At 41.6% G+C, this 17,631-nt stretch overlaps 1 protein-coding gene across 6 annotated transcripts in view; it reads right to left on the minus strand.

Annotated features, from left to right (window-relative positions):
* Positions 1-15,963, minus strand: part of ATE1 (arginyltransferase 1) — a 168,904-nt gene extending 152,941 nt beyond the window's left edge. For 2 of the 6 annotated variants that reach the window (XM_044240651.1, XM_044240652.1), the window contains exons 1-5: positions 15,333-15,488; positions 12,790-12,853; positions 11,605-11,667; positions 6,594-6,697; positions 4,570-4,824 (exon numbers count right to left, since the gene is read on the minus strand). In XM_044240651.1, coding sequence (XP_044096586.1) covers positions 4,570-4,824; positions 6,594-6,697; positions 11,605-11,667; positions 12,790-12,853; positions 15,333-15,438 — 592 coding nt within the window. In that variant the 5' untranslated portion in view covers positions 15,439-15,488. Of the gene's footprint in view, positions 1-4,569; positions 4,825-6,593; positions 6,698-11,604; positions 11,668-12,789; positions 12,854-14,733; positions 14,749-15,332; positions 15,489-15,858 lie in introns of those variants that run through there. The other 4 variants (XM_044240653.1, XM_044240650.1, XM_044240654.1 and 1 more) reach the window with 4 other exon arrangements.
* Between the last annotated feature and the right edge of the window lie 1,668 nt (positions 15,964-17,631).

The following is a 17,631-nucleotide window of genomic DNA, read 5'->3' on the forward strand; positions in this document are numbered from 1 at the left end:
TTCTGTGAGGATTAAATGAGCTAACACATATGTAGCTCATAAAACAATACCTACTACTGGGTATCTGGGTGGCTCAGTTAGGGCTGCCTTCGACTCAGGCATGATCCCAGAATCCTGGGACTGAGCCCCACGTCAGGCTCCCCACTCAGCGGGGACTCTGCTTCTCCCTCTGCCCTTCCTCCCCACTTGCATATGCTCTTTCTCCCTCTCTCTCTCACACACACAAATAAATAAATAAAATCTTTTTTAAAAATCCCACTATTTAATTAGGGTTATCTATTATTAGCTATCATAGGCACCACCAATTCCTACAATGTTTTACCTATACAGGTGTCCCATAAATTGTAATAAGGCAAAAACCAACAAACACACAAAATCCCTGCATTTTCTAAAAGTTATTTAAAACTACTTTCCCTACCAAAGTTTCAAAACTATGAACAAATTATAAAACTGGAGTGAAGTGAGAAACAAGTTTTCAGCTTTTTTTTTTTTTCTCAGAAATACCACTTATGTCAGCTCCACACTAATTAATTCATTGGACTAAGCAAACAATACTTACTGTGGTTGCTTTACTCTACACATATGTACTATCGCATTACCAACTGCAATAGAGAGCAAATTAGGATTTCAGCTTATTTAGGGGATAAAGATTTCCCCAGATCAGTAAAATCCTTCAACAGAATGGGAACAGATCAATATAAAGTCAACACACCACACCAATCCCACACCACAGAGGCTCACACCACTCAAGGATCCTAGATTAGTCCCAAGAGTTTTGAATAGAGTTCAATAGACCTGCATAATTTCTAATTACATTTCAGGAAATAAACTTTTAACATTTTTTAAATAAAAAGGAAATGCATGCTTCAGGAGAAAATCCAGAGAATCCTACATTTTAAAATCATCTCACTTTTTTAATGAGAAATATCATAAAGGGAAAATAACAGCAAACTTTTTTTTTACTCTTTTAGTAATCACATGCTGAAGATTAGGCTGGAATTGTTATTCTAAAAGTTTGTGTTCAATAGAGTAAAGCACGTGGGTAACTGCAATATTCTAGTTCTAATTCTACCATTCTCTGTGTCCTTGAGAACCAGGTTTCTCAGTGTGGAAGAAAAGAAGATCTAAATATCAAACAAACATGTAAAAATATGATAGTCCTGAATTTGAACTCCAAGTATCAATACGATACACACTTCTTGGAAAAATGGCTATACAAGATGATCCAGGAGCCTCAGGTCAGAGGAAGCTGCCATGACCACTACCATTTCATCCCCGGAAAAACTAGAAGACAACTTAGAGAAATTCCCACAGGAGCAAAGAATTAAGACACAACCAACGTGTTCAGATCCATGAGTTCACAATGATACGAGAAATAAACAAAGAAAGAAAGAAAAGAAAAGAAAGAAAGTTTGATTAACTAGTCACTGTTAGAAGAGTTATTTTGTAGGATGAACAATAAAATGCAAGAATCAAGCATTCCTCTTGCCTTTCTGAGTTCCGTGAGAAAGAAATGAAAAGGGGTTCTGTTTATGGAAGTATCTAGCTAGTAAATGAAAAATGAATGACAGACAGAACATCTAATGGATCAATGGATTTAGGCATTGAGCACTGACCCATGGCTCTTCACATTAACAAAGAGAGGTACCCAGACATTACGTGTCTCCTGAAAGAACCTCCCACCACCCATGAAGTAACCTTACCCCCCTCAAATGAATAATTTGAACTCGAATCTGATTAAGACTTCTCTCACTCCCTGAAAAGCAAAACACAACTGAAACACAAAAAAAGAAAAAAAAAAAAAAAAACACAACAATTTAATCTTAACTCTGAACTGATTTAATCTTGACTCTCTAGATCCAACCATCAATTTACAGGCAGGTAAAGGAGTATGTTAAACTGCACTGCGGATGTAATCAGACAACCCGGAACAGCCAACCTAGTTTCTTCAAAAAACAAAGTGCAGATAAAAAAGTGGAGCGATGGAAGGAACCTGCAGATCTACCGGGGTTTTCTAACTGTGTCAGTCAACTGCAATATGTGGCTGTGTTTGGATCCTGAAACAAACAAATACATAAAAATTAAGAACTCGAACATGGACTATTCAATAACAGTGAGGAATCTTACTCAGGTGTAATGGTGGTACTTGTGTATTTGAAAATTATTTTTTTTAAAGATGTATTTAAGATTTCTTTTTTTTTTTTAAGATTTTTATTTATTTATTTGACGAGATCACAGGTAGGCTGAGAGGCAGGCAGAGAGAGAGAGAGGGAGAAGCAGGCTTCCTGCTGAGCAGAGAGCCCAATGCGGGGCTCGATCCCAGGACCCTGGGATCATGACCTGGGCCGAAGACAGAGGCTTTAATCCACTGAGCCACCCAGGTGCCCCTAAAGATGTATTTATTTGAGAGAGAGAGAGAGCACTTGCAGATGTGAGTGGGGAGAAGGGCAGAGGAAGAGAATCTCAAGCAGACTCCCCACGGCACGTGGAGCTGGAGTCAGGGCTTGATCCCACAACCCATGAGATGATGACCTGACCTGAAATCATGAGGGGGATGCTTAACTGACTGAGCTACATGGGTGCCCCAAAAGTTCTTATCTTTTAGGGGTGCATTCTGACATATGGGATGACATAATGTCTGGAATTTGCTTCAGTACAGCACTGGAGAGGGCAACTGGCTAGGGGTAGAGATGACACAAGTGCCCATCCTGAGTCAGGAACAGCGTCGCACGAGAACAGGGTACGTGAACGTTCATTACAATATTCAGTCTACGTTTCCAAAATGAAGGCTTTTAAAATTTAAGAAACTGTATGTAGTCTTTATAATAAATAATTAAAATAATAAAAGAACTGACCCTATCACCCAAGAGAGTAAGAGTTGAAAGAAACTAAATCATTCAGGACATTTTATTGGACTATTCTTACTAATTAAGATGAATTCTCAGCTGGCATCCCTTTAAACGTCATGAAAGCCTACGTTAAGAAAAACTATATATGAAAAATGCAAACACACACTTTACTGTATACTAACATGATTTAGATAAGGAAAACTAAAATATTAATAAAAATGTCTCCTTTGGGGGGCACCTGGGTGGATCAGTGGGTTAAGCCTCTACCTTCAGCTCAGGTCATGGTCTCAGGGTCATGGGATCAAGCCCCACATCGGGCTCTCTGCTCAGCAGGGAGCCTGCTTCCCCCTTTCTCTCTGCCTGCCTCTCTGCCTACTTGTGATCTCTCTCTCTGTCAAATAAATAAATAAAATCTTAAAAAAAAAAAAAGTCTCCTCTGGGTCATTTTATATAAATAAATATAAGAAAAAATTCAGGAACTGAAGCATAACTGACATTTTGTGAAATAATTTTTTTTAAAAAATCAGGGGCACCCAGGTCGTTCAGTGGGTTAAGCCTCTGCCTTCAGCTCAGGTCATGATCTCAGGGTCCTGAGATCGAGACCCACATTGGGCTCTCTGCTCAGCGGGGAGCCTGCTTCCCCTTCTCTCTCTGCCTGCCTCTCTGCCTACTTGTGATCTCTCTGCCAAAAAAATAAATAAAATCATTTTAAAATAAATAAATAAAATCATACAAACACATGCATGCACACATATATATAACAAACCCACTTAATGCTGGATACATTATTTTTATAAAGATTTATTTGAGAGAGAGAGAGAAAGGGACGGAGGGATAAAAAGACTCTCCAACAGACTCTGCACTGAACCCAGAGCCAGACATGGGGCTTGATCTCAGGACTAAGAGATCATGACCTGAAATGAAACCAAGAGTCAGACACGTAAACAACTGAGCCACCCAGGTGCCCCAATGTTGGATACATTTTCAAAACCTAATTCTTTTACAAGTGAAAATATAGAAAAAATTTTTGACCTTATTAAAGGTGAAGTTAAATATCAAAATTTAGAAATTTTTAAACTAAAATTCATCATGATTCATAAAAAAATCTAATGATAAACTAAGAAATTTAATAATACCTAAAATTTACGTTGTCTCACTTCACACCAAAAATAAAAATGTTTAGCAGCATATCTTTTCACAGATAAAATTTGATTCTCAAACCTCCAGGATCCTAAAGTAGTAAGAAGAAATGGAACTCTTTTAAAATATCTGTATTTGGGGATAATAAAACTATTACTGCAGGCTTTTTAAAGAAAGCATGTTTTTTTTTTTTAAGATTTTATTTATTTATTTGACAGACAGAGATCACAAGCAGGCAGACAGGCAGGCAGAGAGAGGGAGAGGAGGAAGCAGGCTCTCCGCATAGCAGAGAGCCCGATGCGGGACTTGATCCCAGGACCCTGAGATCATGACCTGAGCTGAAGGCAGCGGCTTAACCCACTGAGCCACCCAGGCGCCCTAAAGAAAGCATTTTTTAAAGATATGATCTGTCCATCTAAATCCAGGTAAAACTAAATTGTACAATATACGGATCTATTTTGCAGATTTCACATAATTCGTGTGTTTAGCTGATGGGAGAGCCCAAAGGCTACAAAGTCTCAAGCACAAAGAAAATCACTTACTAGGATTTTAAAATGGCCACAGAGCAAACTTGACTTACCTGGCTTAGGAGCCATGTGCACTTTAACTGGATGGGATGGCTCCCCAGAGCCCAACTTCTCCTCCATATGTTGGGATTGAATTAATTCCTTAGGTTCTTCTTTCTTTGGGCTTTTTCCTTTCTTCTTCTCCCCACTCTCAAAGGTCTCTTTGAGGTCATCACTGAGTGTTTTAAGGTCACACTGTATATCCAATTTATTTATTAATGCAAAGTCACCTGCAACGCTCTCGTCCATGGTGGGCTCCATGGGCTCATCTACAAATCAGAAGTCAAGATCCATCAGCTAGGCAATCTGACACAGTTAAGATACACACAGGAAAAAAACAATACCCCTTCTTTCCCATTGAAAGAAACTACTGTGTGTGCATAAAACCCATTCTCTTGGCTTCCAAAGTAACAGAACTGTAGTTAAGACTGTGGCACCCAAGCAAGGGTATGCACCCCAGTCCCTCTGCAAGTGTGACCAAGCTCCCACCAATGGAACATAACCAAATTGATATGCCCAATTTGGCCCCACTTGTTTTTAAAGGAATTTTATAATCCTGAACTTTCACTCTTTACCCTACCCACTGGCTGGATTAGTGAAAACCAGAGTGACCTTGGAAATCACACACTGAAGGGAGTCCCACAACGGATGGGGGGAGGGAGGGGACAGAGCTGCAGGCTAACATGGAACACCTGTGCTGGATGCTTATATGAGGAAAGACACAGACTTCGATTATTTTTTAGTCATTGCATTGTGGTGTCTTTCTGTTACGGCTGTTTACCCTTCCATTCTACATCACTCTTATGAATTAAGCTGCAGACATAAATAAATAATTTAGAAGCCTGTAACAAGCCAAATAAAGAACCAAATGTAAAAGCTATGTGTAAAGACAAGCAACCATCAATTTATAAATGGAAGGCACCTCGAAGCTTATCTGAATATTAATTTTGAAACTCAGAACATGATTCCCAGCCACTGAAAAAAAGTTTGACTAACAAAACTTATTTAGTCTTCATGATTACGTACAGACAGTACTAACCAGAGTTGCACCAAAATTCTGATGTTTCCAATGCCCGTTTGCCCCTGAACCTCTAGACCCGAGCCTTCCCGCCTCTTTACTGCTCATAGTTCTGCCAAGTCTGCTCCAGACTGTCCTGAATCTTGGTCTGCTAAGGACAGTATAGGAGGACAAAGAACTTACCTCTCCTGCTGGCCACTGTATCACCAGTGCTTAAAACAGAGACTGGCACACTATGGGCGCTGAAAACACGCTTGGGCCATATTAACAAGTTAAAACTGGGATGGGAGGCTCCCAGGATTAGGTATTTTCTATGGCAGAAGTGAGAAAGAGCTCTAAGGATTGGCGGCATTCCCAATTATTACGCTCATGTATTAGGCACTTGCCTGCATGAAAACTTTAAAAAGGAAAAGACAACACACTGAAAAAACTGAAAAAGCAAAGTATCTGTAATGAAAGTTCACTAAATGTTTCTAATTATCTTGAAGGAAATTAACTCACAATTCAAAATTCATCACACAAACAAGAAAATTTCAGATACTATGGTTTACTGAGGTAAGGGCTTCCTCCGACACAGAAAACCTGAGCTTTACGCATCATTCAAAGCGACTGTGCAATCTTGTGTCAGGTGCACCCAAGCACGTTTCTCAGATGCAACACCACCTTCCACTTACTTCACAAGGTGCTATCAGGATCAAGTAAGGTAAGAGTCGTCGCAGTTCTGTGAAAACTAAAGTTCCAATAAACTCCAAGACATCACAGTATCATCAAAACTGTCCTCCACCTTCTTCCGAGGCTAAACTTTCCCTGACAGACATTCCCCATGTCCTTGACTTTCGGGCCAGTGGTAACAGTGACAGCAAAGCAACACCAGCAGCAATTCCCCCCGCCTCAGAGGAACGGCACTACCTGACCGCAGTAAGGACCCATTCCCCTACTTAAGAAGTAACAGAAAGGGACCACCTTGGAAATCTACATCAACTGCAGGTAAAGAGGATTTAAAGCCCCAACTCATCTTACCCTCACAATTTCCTTTGGAAATTTCCCCTTTAGCCAGAAATTTCAACATTTTTTTCAAAACCTTCTTGTGAGATTTTGATGGCTGAAACTGTAAAGGTCGGCACCTAGGAAAGCAAAATAAATATTTAAAATGTGAACTCAAACTAGAAGAAATAAAATGAGTTCTGGACAGTAAGGCAAAACTCATGCCTGGGATTTCTGGGTAAAGGCAGGGCTTGACATAGCCTCTAGTTCCACCCCAAATCTCACTAAAACTACCTTAAGGAATTAGAAAAAAAGAAAAAGACATAAATTACTGAAAGAAAGAGAAGAGGAGAAATGCTGGAAGCTGCACAGAGCATGCACAAGTGGTAACTGACTTAGCAACCAAAGAAGGCTGAATCCTAAGCCAACCGTGGGAAAAGCCAGAATGGTAACTAATTTTCTCTACATTACCCCTACAAATTTTAGGGATTGGTTGATACCTGATACCTCAGGAGATAAGTGTGAAGGGGGTCTGAAAATAGATCTCTTGGAAGCAGTTAGATGTCTGATGCCCTCTACCACTCCACACAGATGACTCCCCACACAACCCAGGAGAAAGCAGCACATTGAGTAAAAAATAGGGCCTCCCACATGAGGATGCAGGCACAGTGGAAAGCAATGGAAATGTACTAGAAACAGGAAGCTTAAATGAAAGTGTACTTACTGAATGCTGAGACCTCCAACCCATTACCCAACCCAGCCACAAACATGGGCACTTTCTCTCCAGAATGTGACCAGACCTCGAGATCCCTCGAGATCCAAGGATCCCCACCCCTGGAAAGTCAGAATCGTCACTCAAGAAGAACCTCTCCAAAGACAAGTAACAACACTGGAGAAGGTAACTTGGAGGATACCCACAGAGAAGAGAGCCTAAAAATACAAACATCCTAAGAAGAACAAGCTCTTATTTCTCTCTAGCTATGACAGCCACACAACAATGGGAGGTTATTTAAAAAAAAAAGAGAGAGAGAGAGAGAGAGCGAGAGAGAATCCAAAACCAAAAATCTCTCAGAAGTAAAAATATAATAGAAGAAACAAACAATTAAACAGCAAGGAAATTTTCCAAAAGATACAACAAAGGGGATGGAAAACTGAAGAGAAAAAAAAAAAATTAGGGGCTCACTCTCAAAGTTCCATATCTCGGACACCTGGGTGGCTCAGTTGGTTAAGTATCTGCCTTCCACTCGGGTCAGGATCCCAGAATCCTGGGATCGAGTCCCACATTGGGCTTCTCACTCAACAAGGAATCTGCTTCTCCCTCTGCCTGCTTCTCCCCCTACTTGTACTCTCTCTCTGACAAGTAAATAAATAAAAGTTGAATATCTGAATGAAGACATTATAAAAGAAGAGAAGAAAAAAATGGTGGGGCGGGGGAAGAAGTTCAAAAAAATAGTAAAAGAAAATTTCTGTGAAGAGAAGGATATGATAGGAGGCCCAAGTAAGAAGGGCCGCTTAAGTCTGTACGCAATGGATACAAACAGACACATCATTAAATGTGAAATATCAGAACACTGGGGACAAAAAACCTTCTAAAAAGAAAGAACATTTTGGACAAAGGAACAAAAATTAGAAGCAAAGTCTTCAAAATTCTAAAGCAAAATTATTTCCAATCTATCCTTCTATGGCCTGGCCAAACTAGAAGTCTGAGCGGTGAATTAAAACATTTCAAACAGGGGCAACTGGGTGGCTCAGTTGGTTGAGCACCTGAATCTTGGTGTGGGTTCAGGTCATGATCTCAGGGTCATGAGATGGGGCCCCAAGTCAGGCTCTCTGTGCTGAGCACGGAGCCTACTTGGCATTCTCTCTCTCTCTCCCTCTCCCTCTCCCTCTGCCTCCACCCCCACTAGTACACTAGCTCTTTCTCTCTTAAAAATTTTTTCAGGGCGCCTGGGTGGCTCAGTGGGTTAAAGCCTCTGCCTTCGGCTCAGGTCATGATCCCAGGGTCCTGGGATCGAGGCCCGCATCGGGCTCTCTGCTCAGCAGGGAGCCTGCTTCCCTCTCTCTCTCTCTCGCTCTCTGCCTACTCTGTGAAATAAATGGACAAAATCTTAAAAAAAAAAAAATTTTTTTTCAAACATAAAAAAATCTAAAAAAGGTACTTCTCATGCACTTTATCTCGAGAAAGCTATTGGAAGATGAGCTGCACTAAAATAAGGAAATAACCCAAGAGGTCAGAGGAGACAGAAAACATGAGATCCAAAGGGAATCCCCAAGATGGCAGTAAAAAGAGATCCCAGGGTGACAGTGATGCACCAGTTGGAAAGACAACCTCTCCAGATCACAGCAGGTCAGAAGACAGCACAGAGATATCATCAAGAGGACACCAGTGATAGAGGACCAGAAGTATCTAAACATACCACAACTGTGGGAAGATTTTTAAAATCGACTGGTGATGGGTAGGTACACAGAAAACTATGCAAACAAAAAAAAGACTATGGAAAGCAAAAACTTGTGAAGGAAAGAAAATGTAATCATAGTACACTGCATGGTTCGACCACACAGCACATTTATAGGCCATTACACAGCAACTATACCATTCAATATTACGATCTTCTGAGCTGGGAAGTTAGCAATGAGGACAGAAAGGAGCTTGAAGATGACAGGGGCAACAGGGATGAAATAAAATTAAATCCTTATCTTCCAAAGACAGAAATTCAGAGATAATGAGAAAAAATAGAGTTGAATCTTTACCTTTTAAAAAGAGAAACTCAGAGATATGAGAAAAACCCAAAAGTAATGAGATAAGGTTTCTGTAATTATATAAGCACATCACTTAAAGGTAGAAAGAAGAAAAAAAAATCAGTTAAAAATTTGAGAGTACACTGGGAAACAGGAAATAGGGAGGTTCAGGGGACTGCAATTTTACAAATTAAGTTTATGGAATTGTTTGATTTTTAAATTACCAGCACAAATATTTCTATATAAAAATAAAAACTAAAAAAAAAAAAAAAAAATTCATAGCCAAGGAAGCTCATCCTCACTTACACTCACATACAGGCCCTGACATCTAACAAGAAGCTACACTGTAGGTTAGAATTGCCTTGCCTTCGTGTTAGGCCTCATTAGAACTACTGTCGTAAACAAAGTTTAAAAAAAAAAAAAAAAGGAAAGAAAGAAAAAAACAGAACAGTAAATGACTCCATAATATCAATACATACAATCAAATTGTGTAAAGGATAGCAATTCAGGAAACGTTTGTGATTTCACTCAAAAAAAAAAAAAAATCACGTTTTATAATTATTTTTGTTTTGCAATGTTAATTGAATTCCTTTTCATAAAAACAATATACCTGGAGCAGTGCTTTGCATTGAGAGACACCCAATAAATTATAGAATCTTGGTCTTTTTCTTTAACCCTGAAACGGACTTTTTTTTTTTTTTTTTAACCTTTTCTGATTAGAGATTCTCAGGGTTCCAGCAAATCAACTCTAAACTTATTTAAACAGAACCTTGGCCAAATTCCAATAACAAATTGTTATTTGAAGGAAAAGGACTTCTGTCTTTGACGATGTCACTGCTTCATAAACATTAAAATTGCAAAAGGACATTTGGGGTGCCTGGGCTCAGTGGGCTAAGCCTCTGCCTTCAGCTCAGGTCATGATCTCAGGGTCCTGGGATCAAGCCCCACACTGGGCTCTCTGCTTGGCGGGGAGTCTGCTTCCACCCTCTCTCTCTGCCTACCTGTGAACTCTCTCTCTGTCAAATAAATAAATGAAATCTTAAAAAACAAAAACCTGCAAGAGGACACCACAGCTGTCCTGGGATAGTAAGTGAGATGATGTCTGTAAAGCAGACACCCACCTTTTCTCTTTATTGCTCCAGTCCTATGACCAGTTAGATAAAAGAAAGGATTCTTAACCAGGAATTAGTGGAACTTTGTGAGCCCACTGGGAGCCCAAGATCATCCTAAAATTAGTATGCAAAATGTTATTACATATTTTTATCTATACACCCCCTCCCTTTTGTTTTGTTTTGCTGAAGAGAGGGTCTGTAACTTTTCATCAGATTGTCAAGTCTTTAATCCCAAAGCAAATTAAGAGCAACGAAGGGAAAGAGGTATGAGGACCAGCCAAAACATGATGGATACAACCGTGTTTGCTTTTTTATCTGGAGATTATTCACACTGAAACTGTAGACAATGCTTAACAATGCAACATACTTTCCCTAGTTTGTACTGGAAGAAGAGGAAGGCAAGGAGCACAAGGGAGAAGAGGAGGATCTTTGTAACTTGAGAAGAATGGAAAATCCTTCCATGGCAGACTGGGATTTGCTGGTTAAGCCATCACTTTGGAGGAAAATAGACATTTAGTTTAAGTTTTACAATGAAGAAACCTGGACTCTAAATGTATGCAGCAGATTCAATGCTGGCCCTCCCCCTCCTCTTCCGACAGATCCTATAGTACTGTTGGAGTGTGACGACTGTGTCCAGTCATACACCAGAATGTGGAAAGCCCCAAGCTAAATTCTATAAAACACTTGATATCTAAAAGTAATTTGAGTATTTTCTAATATTCTCACAATATGTCTGAAATCATTGACTAGATTGCTAAATAGTATACTTTTTCATATCCTATTTACACCCAAACTATTAAACAGTATTATTAAAAGCTACTGATGAAGTATAAATGTAGCATCAGTATGTAGAAAAGACACAACTCATTTGCTTTTCTTTATAAAGAGTCTAGCTGGAATGAAAATTAACATGTAAAAAAAGCAAGATGTCACTACAGAATTATACATACTCTTCAAATTATATATAGATCCAGGGCGCCTGGGTGGCTCAGTGCGTTAAAGCCTCTGCCTTCAGTTCAGATCATGATCCCAGGGTCCTGGGATTGAGTCCTGCATCGGTCTCTCTGCTCAGCAGGGAGACTGCTTCCTACCCCCGCAACTCCCGCCGCCTGCCTCTCTGCCTACTTGTGATCTCTCTCTGTCAAATAAATAAATTAAATATTTTTAAAAAATTATATATAGATCCTCTTTCTTACCTTATCGTGTACTGAGGACAACATGTTTGATTCATGACAGGCTTGTACACATATTTCCCACTTCTAAAATTAAAAAGTAGTTTTGTTAATGTCTTACACATGTCTCACTTGTACCAAAGAAGACTAGTATAGGAGCACAAAATTAATCTGAGTAAAAATCTAACTAATAACATAAAAATATTTAGATTTACTCTTCATAACCTAAATAATCTTGCAACAGAGATATACCAAAGACAGAGTACAGCCTTTTCCTAACCCTTGATATATGTACTCCAAACTTCTTTACTTCAATTACCCTCTCAGCAGCACCTGCAATCCTTCCCTCAACCCACCATCAATCCTCAACCATAAAGGCAATCAGAGGAAAATCTACTCAAACTAAGTAACAGATGACATCAAAGAATTACTGTGTGAAGGATGATAATGGTATCATAGACGCGTTAAAAAGGAAAAAAGAAACCTTTCTTAGGAACATGTACTTATTACAGGTATACTAATAGGATACACGAAATTGCTTTAAATTATTTTGTGGGGGAGGAAGGAACATCTTAGTCTTTTCAAGCTGATGTAACAATATGCCACAGGCTGAGTGCTTATAAACAACATAAATGTATTCCTTATAGTTTGGTTGGGAAGTTCAAGATCAAGGTGCTATCATATTCTATGTCTGGTAAAGCTTCCTGGTTCATATTTTTGTTGTAAGCTCACAGGGCAGAAGGGGCAAGGGAGCTCTCTGGGTCTCTTTTACAGGGGCACTAATCCCATTTGCGAGGACTCCACCCTCTGACCTAATCACTTGGGCCACCTCCAAATACTATCAAATTGGGGTTAAGGACTGAGCCCATGTACTTGGAGAAGGTGGTGAGAATGACACTCACATTCACTCCACACAGGGAGCAAGGAGAATTGATGAAACAAGATTGGCAAAATGTCAACAACTGTTGAAGCCTGCGGATAGGACATGAGGTTCACTATACCGTACTTTCTACATTTATGTATATTTGAAGTTCTCCTAATAAACATCTTTAAAAGGAGAGAGAAAAGAATCACTACACAAAGGAATAAAACAAAAAAATTTCTTAAACCTCTTTCTTAAAACAGGAAAACATTTTAAAGGCAAACAATATTTTGCAATTACAAGAACTTGAGTAACAAGAGAAGTATCTTTGTATTAAAGAGCTTTACCTTCGCCATCCTCGATCTATAAGATCCTGATAATCCTGTACAGTCATAGAATGCGCCCACATGCCTGAAAAAATAAGTGCCATGTGCCATGTTAATTACAGCAAGTTCAACTTTTTAAAACATTTTTAAATTCAAAATCTTTATTTCAAAATGTGAATACTGAAGCAAAAAAAAAAATCTAGCTCACTGGAGAAATGAAAGTCTGCACATACTTCATACTTGTTTGACATACAACACAAATGAAAAAGATATTTATCTTAATTTTATTCATTTATTTTTTTATTTTTAAAGATTTTATTCATTAATTTGACACAGAGAGAGAAAGCGAGAGAGGAAACACAAGCAGGGGGAGTTGGGAGAGGGAGAGGCAGGCTTCCCCCGGGCCCCTCCCTGAGTGGGACTCAATCCCAGAACCCTGGGATCGTGACCTGAGACGAAGGCAGAGGCTTTAACCCACTGAGCCACCCAGGCACCCAATTTACCTTAATTGGAATAATCAAACATATCAAAGTGATTATATTTAATACAGGATTAGCCAATAGTCTCTATGACTTCATATATTTAAGGTCCTTACTGCAATCAGATTATATCACACTTTTAAACCATAATAACATCCCCAATAATTTAATAAGCTGGTCTCTTCAGAAGAAGTGAAGAGGAAATGTTTTCTTAAGATATAAATTTTCCTCATTTTTATGTTTTTAGCATAGCTTTGGATATTGAAAACAGAACAGAAATATAGAGCAATATTCTTTTTAAGTATAAAAACTGAAAGTAATCGAAATGCCCAGGAACAGAAAAATGATTACAGGGACTATGATATTATCCATATGATGGGATAATTATGCAACCATTAAAAAAATGAAGACAATGAGAAAACATTAAAAGATATATTTGAATTGATGTTAAAGGAAAAGTAAATTTTTCTCTTGTAAACGGCAAACCGCATCAGAGATATATCGATAGACGTAGGCTTGATAATACAAAATACATTCAGAAACAGAAAGGAGCTTGGCAGGTGCTCATTGAGTTACTTTATGAGCCTCTATATTCATCATCTATAAAATAGGAATAATAAAACCTACCTACCTAATAGGTGGGGTGCCCTACAGTAAAGATAATCAGAATTAAAACAAACATAATGGAAATGTACAGTTCTCTCTTTAGATGAAAAGGGTGAAAGAAAGCAGGTTTCTTCCACAGAACTTTAAACAAAGGTCATCTACATTAATCAATTTCCTCTTACAAAATTACTGGGAAAATAAGGATCTAAGAAAATATTCATTTTAGACACCTTTAATACAAAGTGCTTATCACACACATACTGTAGTCATAATACTAAAATTCTGAAAACGGGAGCAATCCCTAATACCCTAAGGCAACCACTGCCACCAGCTGGTGTGTTTCTCCTGGATTTCGATCCTCCCAGAACTGTGATCGTGTCACACACTGTCATTTGCATCCTGTTTTTCTCCCTTTAACCACACACTCTCAACATTTTTCTGCTTAGCTCATCTTCATAACCATCACTCCTAATGACTGCATTGTATTACGTTCTGCTCCCTCTTACCTACAAACATCTAACAAACTATTTCAGTTAATGAGTAAGTGGACATACTATACTCGTCCAAATCACATATATATATATATTTTTTAATGGAAACTACCTAAATTTGTATCTTCGTGGTTATCCCATTTTCCACAATGCTGGGCTATTCCTTAAAACAACAATTTTTTTTAATCTGCCAACACGTGACAGGGCAGGAAATAAATACAATGTTTTGTTTACAAACAACAAGTCTTCCGAAAGACACTTGAACTGTGACAGGGGCGAGGGGGTGGCGGGGGAGAACAACAAAACGACGTGTAAGCTGGCTTTGTTGTAGTTCTGGAGGTGGGTGGAGGAGACAAGGCATAAGAGCACCTGGTAAATTTTTCAGACACCTTAGTACAAACAGGCTCCCCTCGCCAGCAGCGCCTTGGTGGGTCACCAGCGTCTTGCACACGCTTCCTGACATTTTCTCCCAATGCCCGTGCCCACGTATGCACACACACCTCTTCCTGCACCAACAGCCCACCCGACACGCCGCATTCTGCAATGAAAATCGGGGATGATCCCACTTCGGCATCAGCACTTGGGGTCCGCCCCAGCGGAACTGACCGCACTGTCGTGCTCCCTGGCACGGCATGCTGTCACACATTTAACCGTCTCCTAAGGACTGAAGACGGACACCTGTTTCCGCACTTTGGGCCACGGCGGGACAATCATTATCTAGCCCGTCCGAGCACCTGCGTGAAGGATCAGCACCTAGAGGCTTCCCTGATGAATCAGAGCTGAAGTTCATTTTTAATTGGCAGCCACGGCCCAAACCTGCGAGCCGCGTTCCGTACACCCGCCTGGGACAGGATCCGGCCGGAGGATCCGCGCATCCCTCGAGCCGGTCGGCCCGGGTCAGGGCGCCGCGACCCCCCGAGGACGCCCGCCGGCCGCGGAGCCCCCGAGGCCCCGACGCCCTCCGCCGCCCGCCCGCCCGCCCCCTCACCATTGGAGCGACTGCCCGACTCATTCTTGCAATAGCCGCAGCGGTAGGAGTCCTCGCCCTCGAAATACTCCACGATGCTGGGCGAAAGAGCGGCCCAGGAAGCCATGGCCCCGGCCCTCCAAACGCGACGCGACCCAGCCCAGCCCCGCTGCCGCCGCCGCCGCCGCCACCCCACAATGCTCCGCGCCGCCCGGGAGTCCCCGAGGCGCGCGCGAAGCTGCTCGGGCGCCCGCAGGCCGGGTTCGCCGGGAGTCCCGCAGGTTGACGCCGCCCGCGCCATCTTGACCGAGGGCAGCCTCCGCTATTTCCGTTCCTTCTCTAACAGGGACCGCCATCTTCGGTGAGGGTGAGGAGGAGAAAAGACCTTGAAGGGAAATAGTCTGAGAAGAAACGTCTGGGAGAGTGAGTGCGAGTTTGGGGAGCCGGCCTTGGGCGCTCCCAGGCGAGGGGCTGGTGCGGGGCGCGGCGGGCGGTGCTAGAGTCGGACGTCGGCGGCCGCGCCAGCCCTGCCCGTTGGGACACTCACCGCAGGACACCTTGCCCTCCTCCGAGCCGCAGTAGCCGCAGTGGTAGCTGGCCTTGAGCCCTTTGTATTCCACCACCGAGGCCATGGCCGCCTCCAGGGTCCGCCAGGGCCGGCCACGCCTCTCCGCGCCCTGGGGCCGACCTCGGCGGAGCGCGGGGGCCCGGGGCGGGGAGGGGAGGAGGACTGAAGCCTGGCGGGTGCGTCCCAGCTCCCCAACCCGAGCTTCTACTGCCTCCTCGGGGCTCCGGTCTCTGCGGGTGCCGGCGCCTGCGGAGACCTTAGCGAGGGTGGTATTCCTGCCCCCGGGCCCCGAGTTAGGGCCAGCCCTTTGCATAATTCCTCGTCAAGCGGTCGCCAAACATCACTCATTGTCAGCGCCGGTTTACAGATGAGGAAACTGAGGCACGGAGGTTGTGAATCAGTCATTTCCCGCAGGGCTCAATATAAAAGTTACTATCTTGCGCGTCCACTCACTCTTACGTGCCATGTGCAGGTACACGTGCAGGTGTTCTGTGAGTGGCCGGCGGAGATGAATTGAACACTTGATGGTTTTAAAGCAAACAACTTTTGGAGCCAGTAGCCGCCCTCTGACACTATAAGCCTATTGCCGCCACATCTTACGGCTTTGAAAGAGAAGATCTCGATTTTTTAATGTTCTAATATTTGTAAATACTATTTTTTTTTTAATTTAACTGCAAGCAAAACAAAACATTTATGTAGGTTGAATTCAGCCTGTGGACTTCCCTATTTTAAAAAGGTATTTATTTGACTGAGAGAGATCACAAGTGGGCAGAGAGAGGAGGAAGCAGGCTCCCTGCTGAGAAGAGAGCTGGATGGGGGGCTCCATCCCAGAACCCTGGGATCATGACCTGAGCTGAAGGCAGAGGCTTTAGCCCACTGAGCCACCCAGGCACCCCTTAAAGAGGATTTTTTTTTTTTAGGAAGTAATAGTCTGGAGCAAAGTATAAAAAGGAGTACTGCCAACAAGGTAATATTCCTTAATCTTAGTGCATACATAATTTAAGAATGTCTTTATATTTTTTGTCAACAAGCTGATTATCTTTTTGTAGTGTTTTGAAAAATGAAATTATGAACCTTGGAGAAACAGGTAAACTTTGAGGTCAGTTTGATCATTCTTGACCGCAAGGTGCACTATGTTGGATATATGCGTTCTTAAGTTGAAGGGGTTTCTTGGTAGCCGCATGACCTGTTATATTACTAAGGGTCACTTGTGCCTCACACAATGGGAAGAACCTCAGGGACAGTTGTAGCATGTAGGAGGCTCTCAGGGCCCCTCCAGGTTTCTCCAGTACCTCCTGAAACTTGAAGTTTTGGTACATATCAGTACCCATTAAAGACAGACTTCATTCATTTTGTCTATTATGGCAGATTTGAGTATTCCTGATCCTCTCTCAGGCAGGCTCTCATTCTGGAAGAAAGGAAAGGCTTGTGGAATGAAACAAAGACAGCAGATGCCATCCTCAGAAAGTAGGAAGCCAGGAGGCTTTTTGTTTTTAGTTAGTGTAGTCCTTTACCAATTCACTTACGTCCCTTTGTCCCAACCTTATCCCAAGCCTTAGACCAACCTCTGCCAGGGAATGCCAATCTAGAGCTCTAATGCCAATGTCCTAGGCATACCTGTTAACTCATTTAATCCTTACAGTAACTTCACAACATAGGAAATGAAGACTAGAGAGGCTAAATAACCTGATCAAGATCACAGAGCTAGTAAGAGACATAAGACGGTTGTGTGTGGAGGGCAGGAGGAGACCA

This window comes from Neovison vison, chromosome 2, assembly GCF_020171115.1.
Source record: "Neovison vison isolate M4711 chromosome 2, ASM_NN_V1, whole genome shotgun sequence".
Classification (NCBI taxonomy): domain Eukaryota; kingdom Metazoa; phylum Chordata; class Mammalia; order Carnivora; family Mustelidae; genus Neogale; species Neogale vison.